Source organism: Acanthochromis polyacanthus, chromosome 6 (assembly GCF_021347895.1).
Source record: "Acanthochromis polyacanthus isolate Apoly-LR-REF ecotype Palm Island chromosome 6, KAUST_Apoly_ChrSc, whole genome shotgun sequence".
In the NCBI taxonomy this organism is placed as follows: Eukaryota; Metazoa; Chordata; class Actinopteri; family Pomacentridae; genus Acanthochromis; species Acanthochromis polyacanthus.
Genome location: NC_067118.1, coordinates 25,185,642 through 25,200,285, shown reverse-complemented (window position 1 = coordinate 25,200,285; position 14,644 = coordinate 25,185,642). Strand labels below are relative to the sequence as shown.

The 14,644-nt window shown below is 39.4% G+C and overlaps 1 protein-coding gene across 2 annotated transcripts in view; it reads left to right on the top strand.

Moving 5' to 3' along the window:
* acap3a (ArfGAP with coiled-coil, ankyrin repeat and PH domains 3a) overlaps positions 1-14,644 on the top strand; it is an 87,111-nt gene that overhangs the window by 38,779 nt on the left and 33,688 nt on the right. For both annotated transcript variants that reach the window (XM_051949285.1, XM_051949283.1), the window contains exons 3-4: positions 4,228-4,347; positions 5,024-5,077. In XM_051949285.1, the coding sequence (XP_051805245.1) occupies positions 4,228-4,347; positions 5,024-5,077 (174 nt within the window). The remainder of the gene's footprint in view (positions 1-4,227; positions 4,348-5,023; positions 5,078-14,644) is intronic.

The window sequence follows — 14,644 nt, the reverse complement described above, 5'->3', positions numbered from 1 at the left end:
TAATCCATATACCGTAAATGCTGCAGCTTTATTCCTTTGCATGCTTCATTGAATACTTTAAAGTCCAACAATCCCTTCATATAGAAGTCCATTTGTAAAATATCAGTCCTTATTTGCAGAAAAACGTTTTTTAAAAAAAAAACCTTTGAGGTTTAGAGCAAAAACCATTAGCAGTAATGTCGGTCCTTCGTCTCTTTACTATCACCATAATAAAGTCACAGTGTACAAATAAAAACTTACCAGTTTTAAAAATATGAAGTATGAAAATTTTCTTACAGCACATGATTATTATTCTCTACTCTAAATAATCTCCTGGGTGTACAAATAGGGCTGTGCTGCGTTACATGTTTTAAATCATTTACGAAGGAATCCGTGCAACATATGGGATCGCATGATCTCACGCCTGTATGGTTGTCATATTGCATAATAAATGATAGAAAAGGAGGAATCTTTGTGAGCTCTGCACATTCTGTCACACCATATTGTGTTGTGACAGACATTAGACATAGTTTGGCCATTATACTTATTACTATGCAGTCTTCTCTCTGCATAATGGACAGTATAATGTCACTAAGTCCAGTACAGCTCAGGTTCGCTGAAATGTGACGTGGCAGCAGTACGGTGTGGGAATCACTGAAATCATCAGACCTCATGGCTGTCTAAGCACCCAGTTGCCCTGTAATGAGGCAGCCAGATGCTTTTCCATGTAACGCTCATGTCACAGGTCCATCTGGCCCTTCTGACTTTACAGTATGTCAGTGGAAGCCAGGATTAGTCAGACTGCTCTCTTTTTATTGCCATCAGTGTTGGAAACCTACGCTGATGCACATATTTATACCACAATTACACATTTGCATTTAAATTGATAATTTAACATTACTTTATACCTTTTGCTGTAGTTTGTAGATATTATTCCAATATAATCCAGTTACAAAGTCCTGAAGTAGATCATGAAAAGTGAAAAAGTGGATTAGAAATATACTGTGATCCAAACCTACAATGGTTCATTTATGTAATCGCTAACAAGATTATTATTCTCTAGATAGGTCAGAGATAACAAGTGTTGGAAATCAGCCTATTCTACAATAAAACAAGCCAACAGAATATGTGTAAGGCTATTTCCGCCCAGTTCTTTTGATGGAGTAGTCAGCAGACTTCTTAAAATCAAAAGTATTTATTACAGCAAAATTGAATGTGTGATACAGAGCTCTGGGCCAGAATCCTCTGTCCCTAACCAACAACAAGTGTTCGGTCAGTTCGGATGGAGTCAGACCGCTAACTGTACCTGGCCCAGTCTTCTTATACTCTAACAGCATATGTAGCTATCTAGGTCACGTTGCTGGCCGCCCCCTCCAGTGCTGCGTTGGTCCATTCTCCTCTTTCACAGCTGATGTTTTGTCGTTATCGCTTTCGTAGGAATGACTTCATCCCTGCAAAGCAAGATTAGAGACTGCACACACAACAAGCTCATGTTCTTTACTGATTACGGCTTACGTCAAAAACTGTCTGTACTTTTATTATCAATCACCTTATGTCTTGATCATCCTTGCATTCAAACACATGAGTAATAAGTAAAGCATAAGCTCCTTCTTATTGATTCTGGACTTTTCTTCTTTGTTTCGTTACAGTCACACCGTGGTAATGATGCTCTTGACCTTCCTCAGAACCAATACAACTCTTTAATATGCACTCTTAGCGAATTATAAAACACACCATTTCCCACACAAGGCAGGCCTACTGTATACTCTGGGCAGTAACTTTACTTAGTAATAGTTTTAGAAGGGGTTGCCTACATTTTGTCATTTTAATGAAAATCTCAGCCATGCTACCAAGCATAGCCCAAAAATATCTCAACAACTACTGAATGGCTTGTCATTTAGTTTTAGGAATTCATATCTTTCTCAGATATCAGTCCCTCACAGTTTTTGTTTTGCGATTATCAGGCCAATATTCAGTTTCTCCAAAATACAAAATGTACTTTATCTTTAGTGCCAATTACCAAACATTAGCATGCTAACACACAAAGATGGGGGAACATGCTAGCATTTAGCTCTATCACTGCTGAGTCTGCTCACATGGTTGTTGACCCTTAGTGTTGTTTTTACTTTCACAGTGGCTGTGGATGTTATTCCTGTAAAACTATGTCATGCTTTTATTTAATGCTAGCAGACATTAGCAAGCCAGCATGCTAAATTAAGATGAGCATTTTTTAGTGCTCACTTTATAGTGCTAATTAGCATACTAGCACACTAATCTGAGAGCTGATCATGTTAAATGTCAACATGTCAGCATTGTTTCTGTCTGCTGGCAGGGGTATAGACTTTGTTTTGTTAGTGCAGTGCCATCACGAGGTAAAAAGTTTAGCTTTCAGCGCATATGTTATTTGTGCAAACATCAGCATGCTAATACTCAGTCTAAGATGGTGGATATGCTAAACATCAGCCTATTAGCATAATTATTTATTCATATGTTAGCAGGCTAATATTGATCAAAGGTCACCATTTTTAGAAATACACTTAATCACGTTCAGTGAAGTTTAATTGGGAAAACCGATCCATTTCAATTTCTGTACATGAAAAATTAAGCAACAGTCAGTTAGCTTAGCATAGCGCAAGGATGAGGGAAAACAGCTAATCTGTAAAACCTGTCACTTTGCCGCTCTGATTTGAGTATGACTGAAACAAACAAGATACAAAGTGTTTACTGAGCTTTAGCTGTACATTGAAAAGTAGGACCTGAGTAGGTTTCCTCCTGCTTCAATTATTATGCTAGCTAAGCTAAGCTAATCGTGCTTTTGCTTTGGCTTCACCATGAGCTGACGGACATGAGAGTGGTATACATTTTCTTATGTAACACAGCAAAAAAAAAAAAAAAAGTGAATATGCTTATGTCCCACAATACCCTGTAAATTTTAGAAAAGACTGTATCAGCTTCTTGTCTGGTTAGTAGCTGGGAGGAAATGGGATTTTGCTGGAGGAGGTGTGTGCTGAAAAGCAGAAAATCTGGCATTAGAACAGAGTGAAAATGAGAACAAATTAATTTTCCTGTCATGAAAGCAGAAGCTAAACAAAGCAGGCTTTATGACAGACATCACAAATTTTGCTGACAGTTGCAGAGAAAATGTACATTGTATCAGTGTCTGTTATCATTTATCCAGTCCTGGATAATGTTAGGGCTCTGCATCGGGGTGGCATGCTGATGTCAGGGGATTACATGTGGAGCCCACCTGCACACGCTACCACATGTGAACACAGGTGATGAGCAGACAGAAAACATGCCACTGTATGACCTCCATGCTTGTCCATGTGTGGAGATAAAAACATGGAGAAACAAAAGTTGCAGTGTTGTGGCTGAGCATATGATGGTGAGCCTTAAAATCGTTGGCCTGAAGCATTGCGTGTACCTTAGTGATGATCACATGGACCCTCTGGTTGAGCAGATTTTACCAAGTTTTGTCACGATTACATGGTGTAATCTCAATTTACTTGTAATGCAGTGCAATCTTAACTCCCTATTTTACATCTGTGAGCATAATCTGTATATTTCTCAGTACTTCAATATACAGTACAGTTTGCATCAAGTTCTAAATTTTGTTTCAGAATGTCGTTCTGTTGAAGAAAGCCCCATTTAGACGGGATTCCCTCTGTAATTTAACAGTATCATTCTGGACAGCATTTTAACTCTCCAGAAGTTGCAGATATGTTTTGTAATATGTAACAAAAACAAAGCCAAAAGCCTCTTAAGGAGGCACCGAAAGATGAAGGGCAAGGCAAATTGTGAAAATCTTGCTCCTTCTTTGAGTCATGGCTGGGTCAAATCTTAAAATACCGACATGGCACACAGATTGATTTTATTTAGTGTGATTTACACTGTCTGTCACAAATAACCTTCCATTAGCCTACTGGGGATTACCAAATACAGTAATCGCAAAGATCAGTTTATGTGTTGTCAACATCCCTAGCATCAACTTCTACAAGTAGTCAGGGCTCCCATATGTGCTCTATGCAAGCTCAGATAATGTTGAAATATTTTTTTCCTTAAGAGAGAAACCAGTTTGAATGGGGCTTTAGTTTAATATCAACTCTGACAAATGTCAGAATAAGTCAAAAATCAATCAAACACAACAAATCCTCTTTGTTCTTAATTGCAACTACAGCATTGCTAATATGATGCGTGTGGTGAAAGTTTTAACATTTATTTAACCCCATGTGTGTCTGTTCTCCACAGCTGGTGAAGCTATGCAGCGGGATGATCGAAGCAGGGAAGGCTTATGTCAGCGCCAACAAGCTCTTTGTCAACGGCATCCGGGATCTGTCTCAGCAGTGCAAGAAGGATGAGATGATCTCGGTGAGGTTCTGATGAGGCCCAAACCAAGTCATTTCATCTTGTCTCAGTTTCATCCACTACAACAGCATTTACTGTGGTATTATTGTCTGTATTTGTTATTTGTTGGATATGGTTGTTGCAGTGTGTGGCCTTGGAGAGTGGGGACTTTCCTTGTCTTTAGGCGTTAGCCTTCCAGCTCTGTTTGTGTGTGAATAAACCTGATTACTAACAAATTAGTCAGTGAGGATCTGACCGGGACTGGAAACTTACTTGTGGCTCGGCTTGCAGCACCAGTATCTTGGACTGTTTTCATTGCTGCTGACATTAAGTACTATTAAAAGCCTTCCTGGCTTCAGCTGTATGACTAATTGTAAGTTTCTTATTAAAGTCTTGTTCACATTTGTAGTTTCCATTGTAAAAAAACAAAAAGAGAAGTGAATCAGCCCAGTAATTATAGCTCTGTTTCCCGTACATGGTTCAAGTGCACTTCAGTGACATTAACCAGCTTTGACTTAGTTTCTACATATAGATCTTTTCATTTTCTTCCATTTAGAATTCAAATACTTTGTGATTTTAGTTTGTGACAGCTTTTATATGCTTGTTTTTTAGTTAAAAATTGCAAATACAGCAGTGGTTATGAGAATATTTCTGCATATATTGTGTAGTTAAAGAATGTTTCGTGTTGTTTTCTTTGCAGGAGTGCCTGGAGAAGTGCGGAGAAAGCCTCCAAGAGATCATAAACTATCACATGGTAAGTCGGCCATGTGCTCCACATACAGTAGATCGAGACAGAGCAACATAAAGCTAGTATTACCTAGCATTTAGGGCCACACATGGGTCCTGTTTTCTCTTAAATATAAGCTATATATAATATGATACCGGGGGTGATTCCAGCTTCTGTCAAACATCATTAAGTCTGTCTGTTGCTTTGTCAGTGTTGCATCTCAGACTGCCAAAAAACACTGATGCTGTCAATGTGAGATGCTTTTATGTGAGGAAAATATCTGACATGGCATCATAAAGCACCTTTATTAAGGACTACAACTTAATTAATAGTTAATAAGCATTTAGCTGCTGCATTAAAACTCACTTTAAGGCCATTTACAAGCAAATGTTGGATTACCAGGTTGTGAAAACCTCCCATGGGCATGTATCTTCATGTTTTTTCTGGTTAAAAAAAAACTTCAAAATTTTCAGTTCAGCGTATAGTTAAATAGAAGGTATAAATGTTTAAATAGATGGTGTTAGCTATTATTAAATGCACTTTTGCCCAGATTGTCCTTAGAACTTTTTCTGCAAATCATTTAACCACGTCCACAATATTTATTATTTAAAAGCAATATATGAATAATTGATGCTATGTATGGACAAAAGAGCATTTTAAATGTTTATTAATGGACCCATGTCTTTATTAATTCATCATCAGTCTATACACCAGCAACAAGTTAAACTTGTTGACAGTGTACTAGAAAACACAGTATATCATAAACCATGTATTGAGTAGGACATTAAGTACACTTGTGAAACTGAACATGTAGTTAGTGTTTGTGTTGTACTGGACTGTAATACTGTAATATAGCATATGATATAGTAGAGTTAATTCCTCTCTGACAATGTCAATCAAAATATTGAAAAAAAAGATCTAGTTTCACATGTGCATCAAATAAATGGTCACTGAATGGTAGTTTTGGGGATAATATAATGAGAACTTTAACATTTTGTTCCTTTTGATGCCTTATAGTTCATCTTGAAAGCATAAAGCCAATAGTTACTATTCATAACCCCTCTATAAATCCTGTCCATGGCAGACATCACAAAGGCCATTTCTAGTTTTCAAAGCACCTATCTGCAGCCTTACAACAGTAAAAGTGAAATAATATTTTCCTCTTTTGCAGCTTTGTTACTGTATTTTCTTCATCCACATGTGTCCCTGACATTAAACAGAGCTTGTGCTTTACTGCCGAGTCATTTCCCCTCCTCGCCTCTGAGGCTGCTGACCCCCTGCCCTCATAATACCCCCATACTGCCCCTCTGAGGCTCTTTGAAGTCCATTAGCTTGAACTCGTTGCATGCTTGATGATGCTGTAAAGTGCAGAGCATATCTGTGTGTGTGTGTGTGGATCGCATTCCTTTCTGAAGCCGCAGCAAAGATGTGTCATCACAAATCAGCGGCTTTTCCTCCCCAGTCTATTGGCAGAAAGGGAGGTCAGCTTTACAAATGGATGGTTAATGGCCTGGGTAGCTCAGGCAGGCCTGGATTAGCTTTAGCCGCTGGACAGTAGTTACCCTGTACAACCTTGACGTGTTACATGTGTACAGTATGGATGTGCATGACTGTCGATAGCATGTCTTTTGGGAGGGTTCAGGCTCTCGTGACAAAAGACCTTAGTGGGGAATTAAAAAGTCTTAAAATTGATTTACAGAAATGAGGATTATTTTTTCCTGGCTGCTGTCTGGCAGTAATGTTTGCTATAAAATGTCTCTGTATGTGATTGTGGATTGTCAGGAGATATTCTGCACCAGGAGACTATGAGATTGGGATTGTGGATTGTAAACCCAGTTCCTGGATCAAACAGTACAGTATCAAAGAAGATAATCAGCTCAGCGTGTACAAGAGATTTGTCCATTTCTCTGCCCTTTATCTTGGTCCAGGTCTTATTAATTTCACCATGACTGCTGGAAATACATCATTTTAGGCCTTATATTCACTTCTAGTTTTATCATTGTCGGTGTTGACAAGTCTGTCTGTACAACAGGTTTAAATTGCATTCACTGCAAAGCCTGTCATGTAATTCGGTGAATGCTGCAACAGTGTAGCAGTGATGAGTAGTCACAGGAATGACAAACATTAGGGCAGTGATTCCTATTAGCCAGCAGGACATGAAGGTAGCTGGTGTGAGAGAAGAGGATGCAGCAGACAGGGTTAGATGGAGGCAATTGATTCGCTGTGGCGACCCCTGAAGGCAAAAGCCGAAAGGAAAAGAAGAAGAAGATTCCTATTAGCCAGCTGGTAAGAATAGAAACAAAGGGGAACCGCTAGCCTGGTTCTGTCCAAAAGTAACAAAATCAGCCTGTAAGTAACTGGTTGTTTCGTCAGTGTGTACCAAGACTACAGCTCTTTTAAAATAACAGTTTGAAATGTTCATCAGTTCATGTGCCAGACCATAATACAGAAAAATCCCTGCATTGAAGACAATATAAACCCCAAATTGTTCACAAGTTTTTGGAGGGCAGTCAGTCACTCAGTAAGAGTAACACATGACTGCCACCGCTGCCATGTGTTTGACCAAAAGGAACCATTGTTTAGCTCTTTTTTTTCTCTTAATGTAATACTTTCAGGTTTTGACCTCACTATGTGAAGTGCCCTGAGATGATCTCTGCTGTAAACTGAGGCTTCACATAAAACTGAAATAAATGACTGAATACAACCTTAAATCATTCGAGGCCAGTGAATCGGATAGGTTTGAGTGATTAGTTTTGTAATAATAAAGCCCACTTTCTTTTCGTTTCAGCAGCTGCGCCATCTTTAAACTCAATAAAACTAACCTCTCCTACTTGTTCAGTCAGCTAACAAACTGTCGAGTAAAACCCATGAATGGAAAAGAGAATTGTTCAATCAACAATACTGATGCTTTCAATGAAAGTGGGAATGTGTGTGTGTGTGTGTGTGGGGGGGGGGGGGGGGGAGGCAGAGGGCTGCATATGAAGCAACCAATCAGGAGGAAACTCAGGTCAGCTGCTTGCCAGCATTTTAAGGGTTCCATACACACTTATTTGGCCGACGCCTGCACATACGAACTACATATTTACCCAGCAATGCTAAACCGAATGCGATTTACAACTTTTTTTTTTTTTTTTTTTTTTTACAAATGCTGATGATACTTACCAGGTGCATAGTTGTGCAAACTGTTATTGTTTCCTAATTTTCTTTGCAATACTTATATGTAACTTACGTTTACCACGTTTCAGTAACCTTTTGTTGTCAGGATGATCGCAGCATCATGCAGCCACACAGCTTCCTCAGGGAAGGCAGAATTAATTTTCCACACATACAGGAGAGGATAAATCACACAGGAAAAGACGGCTAATCCTTGGAATATGATGAGCCACACCTTCAGTAAGAGGAAAGAGACAATCCTCATCTCTAAATTTAGGCTGCACTTCAAATCACATACTTTTCCTTTTTGCTTCTAGTAGAAACTGCAGCTGCTTTAGAAAGTACGTACTGCTCCATACCATTACTTCAGCCGGGTGTAGACGGATATCCTGGTATTTTTGGCTGCATTTGACATGATACATACTGCAACATACTAAATTTTGCTGTCTTGCTATGAATTATACTAGGATAGACATTGGAATGTGTCCTTACTGTATGTGGGAAGCATTTTTTTCTTTAGTGACACTAGTTCTTTATATTTTTCTATACTCTTTTCAGCATCACTCGTAATGTTTGAGGCTGTAAAGTGTGGTGCTTTTTTGCATTGTGGGATGCCTTTCATTTTGCTGATCCCTGTGTAAATGTATTCACACTAGAGCTTTGGCAGTCGTAGTCCCTTTCTGTTCCCGCTGCTTGCCATCTTGTATCAGAAGCAGACTTCTGATATCCATCCGTCTGTCAGCGCTGCTGTCAGACTGACAGATTCCCCGTTTGTCTGGTTCACTGTGTCACACTTTAGAGACCATAAGAGAGTGTGGTTTGGCCTGAGACCAGCTGGCCTCCTCTGCTGTAAGCTCAGCTGGGTCTTCAGCCTCCTGTTTCCTCCTCTTCCTCCTTCTTGTCCATTAGAGCTCAGATTCTGACTGGACATTGATGCGATTGTGTCTCAGAGGTTTCTTTGATGTACAAGCAGAACAGAGGAGATGGGTGTAAGTGCAGTGCGTTATGAGGGACGCCCCTGAGAGCGAACAACGATGTGTAGCAACATTTTCTTTTGGCATCTTTGATGCGTATGTATTTTAATCAGAAAAGACACCATGTGCATTTAAGTGTGCAGCGCTCCTGGAGCTGAGGGACGCCAGCAGTGCTCCGATGAATAAGAAATGATGATGGTTATATCTGCTACTTGTGAAGGTTGTCCCTCTGTGTGCACACTTTGCAGTGCAGCTGCCGCTGTGCTCTCCCTATACAGCAGAGACTCAAGAATATTAAATGGCACCGTACAAATGGGACCTCTGAGTGCCAGCCGCCCTTGTCGCAGCAATGCTCGGATGCCTTTGTAACCCAGAAAAGAAACACAAACAGCACGTATGTTTGAGCGCACACACAGACAAGCAGCCACTCGGATCCAACAAAAGTATAAAAGAGTCTTGGCCCTTGCTTCCCTCCATTTCCTGATAGCTTGGCTCCCTTTGCCAGTCCAATACCACACAACAGAACAAACAGGCTCTGTTTGTATGAAAGTCAAAAGCAGGCCAAGTATAGCTCTTTTTACTTACGCTCAGATCCTGAGAGTCTTTTCTTTTCCAAAGATTTCACAATAGATTTTTCTTTCACATCACCAGAATCAGGCCAACATTTTTTTATCAGTTTCTATTCAATTCAAGCAGAAAATTCCATTTGAATACTCAATAAATTATTGACTCATGTTTGACTCTCTGAACATACATTAGAAATGAGGGGAGACTGGCAGAGATGCAAAGAGAGACCAACATATGCAAGTCTTGATGCACTGAAAACAGTAAAGGCTCATATGTTGGGGTTGATGTGATTTACAGCAGGCACACGCAGAGAAAACATGTTTTGGTTATAGCTACATTTACTCTCCAGTATCAGATTTTAATGCCTTTGAAATAAAATCTTCCTGCAGTAGGATGTTCATACCGAATGAATGAATTCCCATGTGAGATGCCAACGTCAGTGTCTCACTTATTTTTGGAAGCTGGAAAACAAAGCAAGACAAAGCAGGAAGACACTTCTCCTTACAAATGCAATCCCAATCATTCCTCACTGCATTCTTAGTTCACAAAGTAAAAATATATGAACATGCATCCTCAAAGAGAGGCCTTGATGCTTTAACTGAACAAGTACAGATGTCAATGTTTTCTAACACTTTGCTGTTCCTCATCACTTTTGCAGCTGCTAGTTTATTAGTCGTGCTATGCAGCAACAACGTCTTGAAGCAAAATGTTGGCTGCAGCTGGTTAGTTTCAGTTAGCTTAAAGACTGGAAACAGGTAGAAACGGCCATCCTGAATTTGTCCAAAGCTAACAAAATTGTCTTAGAGCTTACTAATTAACCTGTTTGTTAAATTCACCCACAGCATGAAAACTGTTTAAAATCTTCTGAACAATTTTCTGTTATTTTACCCATTTTTGCAGTTGTGTTTAATTACAGATAATATCTAGTTAAAATCACTGAAAAATTAAGATACTGTAGTTTACATGTTAACTGTTAAAAAGATCAAACCCGTAAATACGGTTTGATCCAAAACAATATTTACAATATTTGACCATTAAATTACACTACTTTACCGTGTTTGAATCAGGGAACATTTTTCAGATTTTTGCTGTGTTATTAAAGATTAAAAATTTGTACATTACTTTTAAAATGTTGTTTTGCAAATTTTCTGTTTTATTAAATTACAGATAATAGTTAATAAAATCCCATTTAGTCAAGTCATCAAGTATTAATTGCATTTTGACCGTAAAAAGCAAACAAAAACAGCTACTATAATGTTCACTTTTAGTCTTTTTTTCTGTTACAAATAGTTATGTTTCGTTTTGCAGCTGTGATATTATACTGTTTGACTATATCTAAAATCTAAATTCTTTCCAATTATTTGCTGTTATGTTTACAGCATTTGAACGTTACAATATTTTATTATTTTATGTATTTTTTCTGGCACCTTTTCTGCCACATTTTTCATATTTTTTTACAGAATGTTTTGTGTAGCTGCTGTACTATAAAATCCAATTTATGTCATTTTTCAGCTCAGCCTTTAACCCAACCCTATTTAAGCTATGTGCGCCACAGTAAAATCGGACGACATTACAAACTACGTGTCCGTTTTCCCTTTTACATGCTGCTGGAGTAGTAAATCCCAGTTGTTAAAGAATTTGCCTCGTCTTTAACCGGGTCATCATTCGTGGAAATATCTGATGCGTCCACCACCTCCAAAGCCCTTGATCAGAGGTCTGTGTTGATGGAAGAAGACTGACTGTTGCAACCACAATGTATTTTTTACTTCAGCGCTGCTGGAAGGAGCATGTATGACTTCCTGAGTAAAGTCTAAAACAACAGTAGTCTTTGACACAGTGACACCTTTGACAGAAGTGCTTAAGTTGTGTGCTTTCTATTGTGCAGCGAGTGGAGCTTGAGATAATTGCTTGACTGATTTCATTTCGTTACTCTGTCTCAACATGCTGGCCCAGTGAAAGGGGCATTAGTACACTGATACAGTAGCCCATTGTGACCGTGTCTGCACCAGGTCTCATTCCTTAGCTCTGATATCAGGTCGCTGAAGATATAGTCAGATATTCTTGACTTACTAACGACATGTTTGACAGTGTTTTTTTTTTTTAATTCAACCACATTCCAGCTCCATTGTTTGTGGTGACGTGTCAAATATGAGAGTAAAATGTTATTGTAGTGTGTAATTGCTGAGAAGATTTCAAGCCCAAACAAAGTGACATTTTGTTCATATTGTTAACATGACGGATCTGTAGTCACAACATGGGCCCTGTGTATCTGATTGGCACTTTTGAGCTCACTAGTAACATTAGCAAGCTAACATGCAAATGTTAGCGTGACAACATACTTACGGTGAGAACAAACACTTAAAAAGAGAACTGTTGGACTAATTAATTAGCAACTGAATCAAGTTTAAGTAATATTAATGTAACTGGCTTAAATTAGATCAATTTAAATCATCTGAATCCTCTCAATTGAAAAGTTTTCTTTGCTATAAATTATTAGCTAGTCCAGCTAATCAAAATTTACAATTTTTCCAACTGAAGTATTTGCTTTGCCCAAATGTAAACTGTAAAACATGATTTTCTCAGTGTTCTTGCTTTGTCTCCCCTCTGAATTTCTACTGGAAGAAAAACAACTGGAACAGAAATTTTTGAAGGAACATTAACCTCATGACGTCAAATGCACAATGCTAAAGGAGTTTAACCTAATTTCTTTTTTTTTCATACTTTCGCTGAAATTAGGATATATGTTTGAATGGACAAAGTGTTATTTCAAGTTGATAGAATCCTTCAAATTAAACTGACAGCATCAAAGCAGAAAGATAAAAGAGAATTATACACCAAAGATTGTCTTGTCTTGTCAAGCATATTATTGATGCAACTGCATTCGATTTAAGGCGCCTACCCAATAATCATATCACAAGCAGTTGAAGATGTTTGCAAAAGCTTTGTTTGGAAATCCAAGTTTTGAATATTTGGAAACTAAAATTTTTCTGTCCTCATTTACAGTGACTAGCAGTTTCTTTTCTTGCTACACTTTAAGGCGTGTTGTGACCACCAGCAGTCCATCAGTGGAACAGGGTGAAACAGTCAACAGAACAGTGTGTGAAGAGACAGTGGGAATCATTCATTACAGTGCTAATGTGGGTCACAGCTCCACCTTACCTTCAGGCAGAACAGCTTAAGCAGGCATCGTTTTTTTAAGACATCCTATCAAGTGCAGTGTCTGACAAGTGGAGATTTTGACCTGATGAAAGACAGTTAGTTGTTATGAGTCAATCTCTGAACACCATGAATGCCTGCCACTTCTTTTATGGCAACCTATCCAAACTTTATCAGTGAATTTTCACGTATCGTTGAAATGACACACCAACTATTATAACTATCCCAGAGCCTCATTGTCCATAAATGCAGCATCCGTCACTGCCGTTGTCTATTTCTGCTGGTTCACACTGTGCATAGACAACCTGTGGCATCGTGGTGTAACTAAAGTATGGTGTCAACTTGCCACAAGGCAGCTCAGGAATGCAACAGGCAGGACTACCTCCAGAGGCAGGAAGTCTCTGAGCAGCTCTCCTGCCACACACAAACATCATAGACGCAGAGCTGACAGCTTTCAAAGACTGTGGTTTACATTGAGCCACCGTCCACCTCAGTCCTGTCTGCACGGTGCTCAAACAAGTCCGACGCTGCAGTGTTTATGGCCGCCGCACACCGCTGCCCTGCTGATTTTGTTTTGAGTCATCGCATGCTTGTGGGAGTCCATGATGGCACGAGCTTCCAGTTCCCACTTGCACTTTTCTCAAAGCTCGTTAAACTGCATCCGGGCACACAAATCCACAATCGGACCCAAGTGATCTGCTGTCAAACAGGGTGATGTTAAGACCATGTCACTTTGCTAAGAACCTGGAAAGCTTTCCTGACTCTTCACTTTGTTGCTGGCAGTGAGGATAAAGCAGCATCTGGTGCAGCAGTCAGTAAAGAGCATGTTCTCAGAGAGGCTTTGTTGTTCCACTTTACTCTCACACTTATTTGGACCCAGTGGGTTTATGGAGCAGTAAAACATAGCCTTAACTCACCATCAAAACAAACACGTCTCTCCTAGAGGTGTCTGGAATACCGTAAAACCGACCACTTCCATCTGAGAAACATTTTATTTTTAAATCAAATTCCAGTCATTGGCGTTATTTCTATGCTGGCTAGTGGCTCTGTCTGTACACTGCTGACAGTGGCAACAACAGAGGAGTGTCTTACTCATCATCAGCGCCTGTAATCCGTGAATTAAAACACCCTGTAAGCCTAGTTTTATAGAGCCTGGCCAACTCAAATCTTCTAATCCCCACAGACACTTGCATATCCAATTATTCAGGCAGGATGAGGCCGAAAACCCTTTAACCAGTTTAGCTGCTCGTTTGTGGCGATAACACGTGGACTGTTTAACTGGTTTGCACCCTGCGTTGGATGCAGACATCGTACCAAAAGCCTCCTCTCCTCCCTCTTACTCCCTCCCTCCCTCCCTCACTGCCCGAGTGACCTATTTAGCAGCAGCAAGATGGCAGCAGCAATCACAGACCATGTGCTCAGAGGGTTCAAAGAGAAGAGGAGGGATCTTCAATGTAAAACACCTAACTGAAGGCGGCGTGTTATTGTGTTAGAGCAGAAGTGTTCAAGTCAGAGCAACATCCCCCCTCCATTCATTCCAACAGGCATTAATGGCTCACTTGCATCATTTATTTGCATGTGGTCAAAACAGATGTATGTTGTCGCCCTCTGCTGGTTGGTAATTTAACAGACACACACTGATATTTCCCTCCAAAAAACCTGAATGGAGAAATAGCAAAAAGCACTGTTGTATGGGCAGCATGTTTACAAAAAGAACTAAGCACATTTACTCTCATTAAGTATA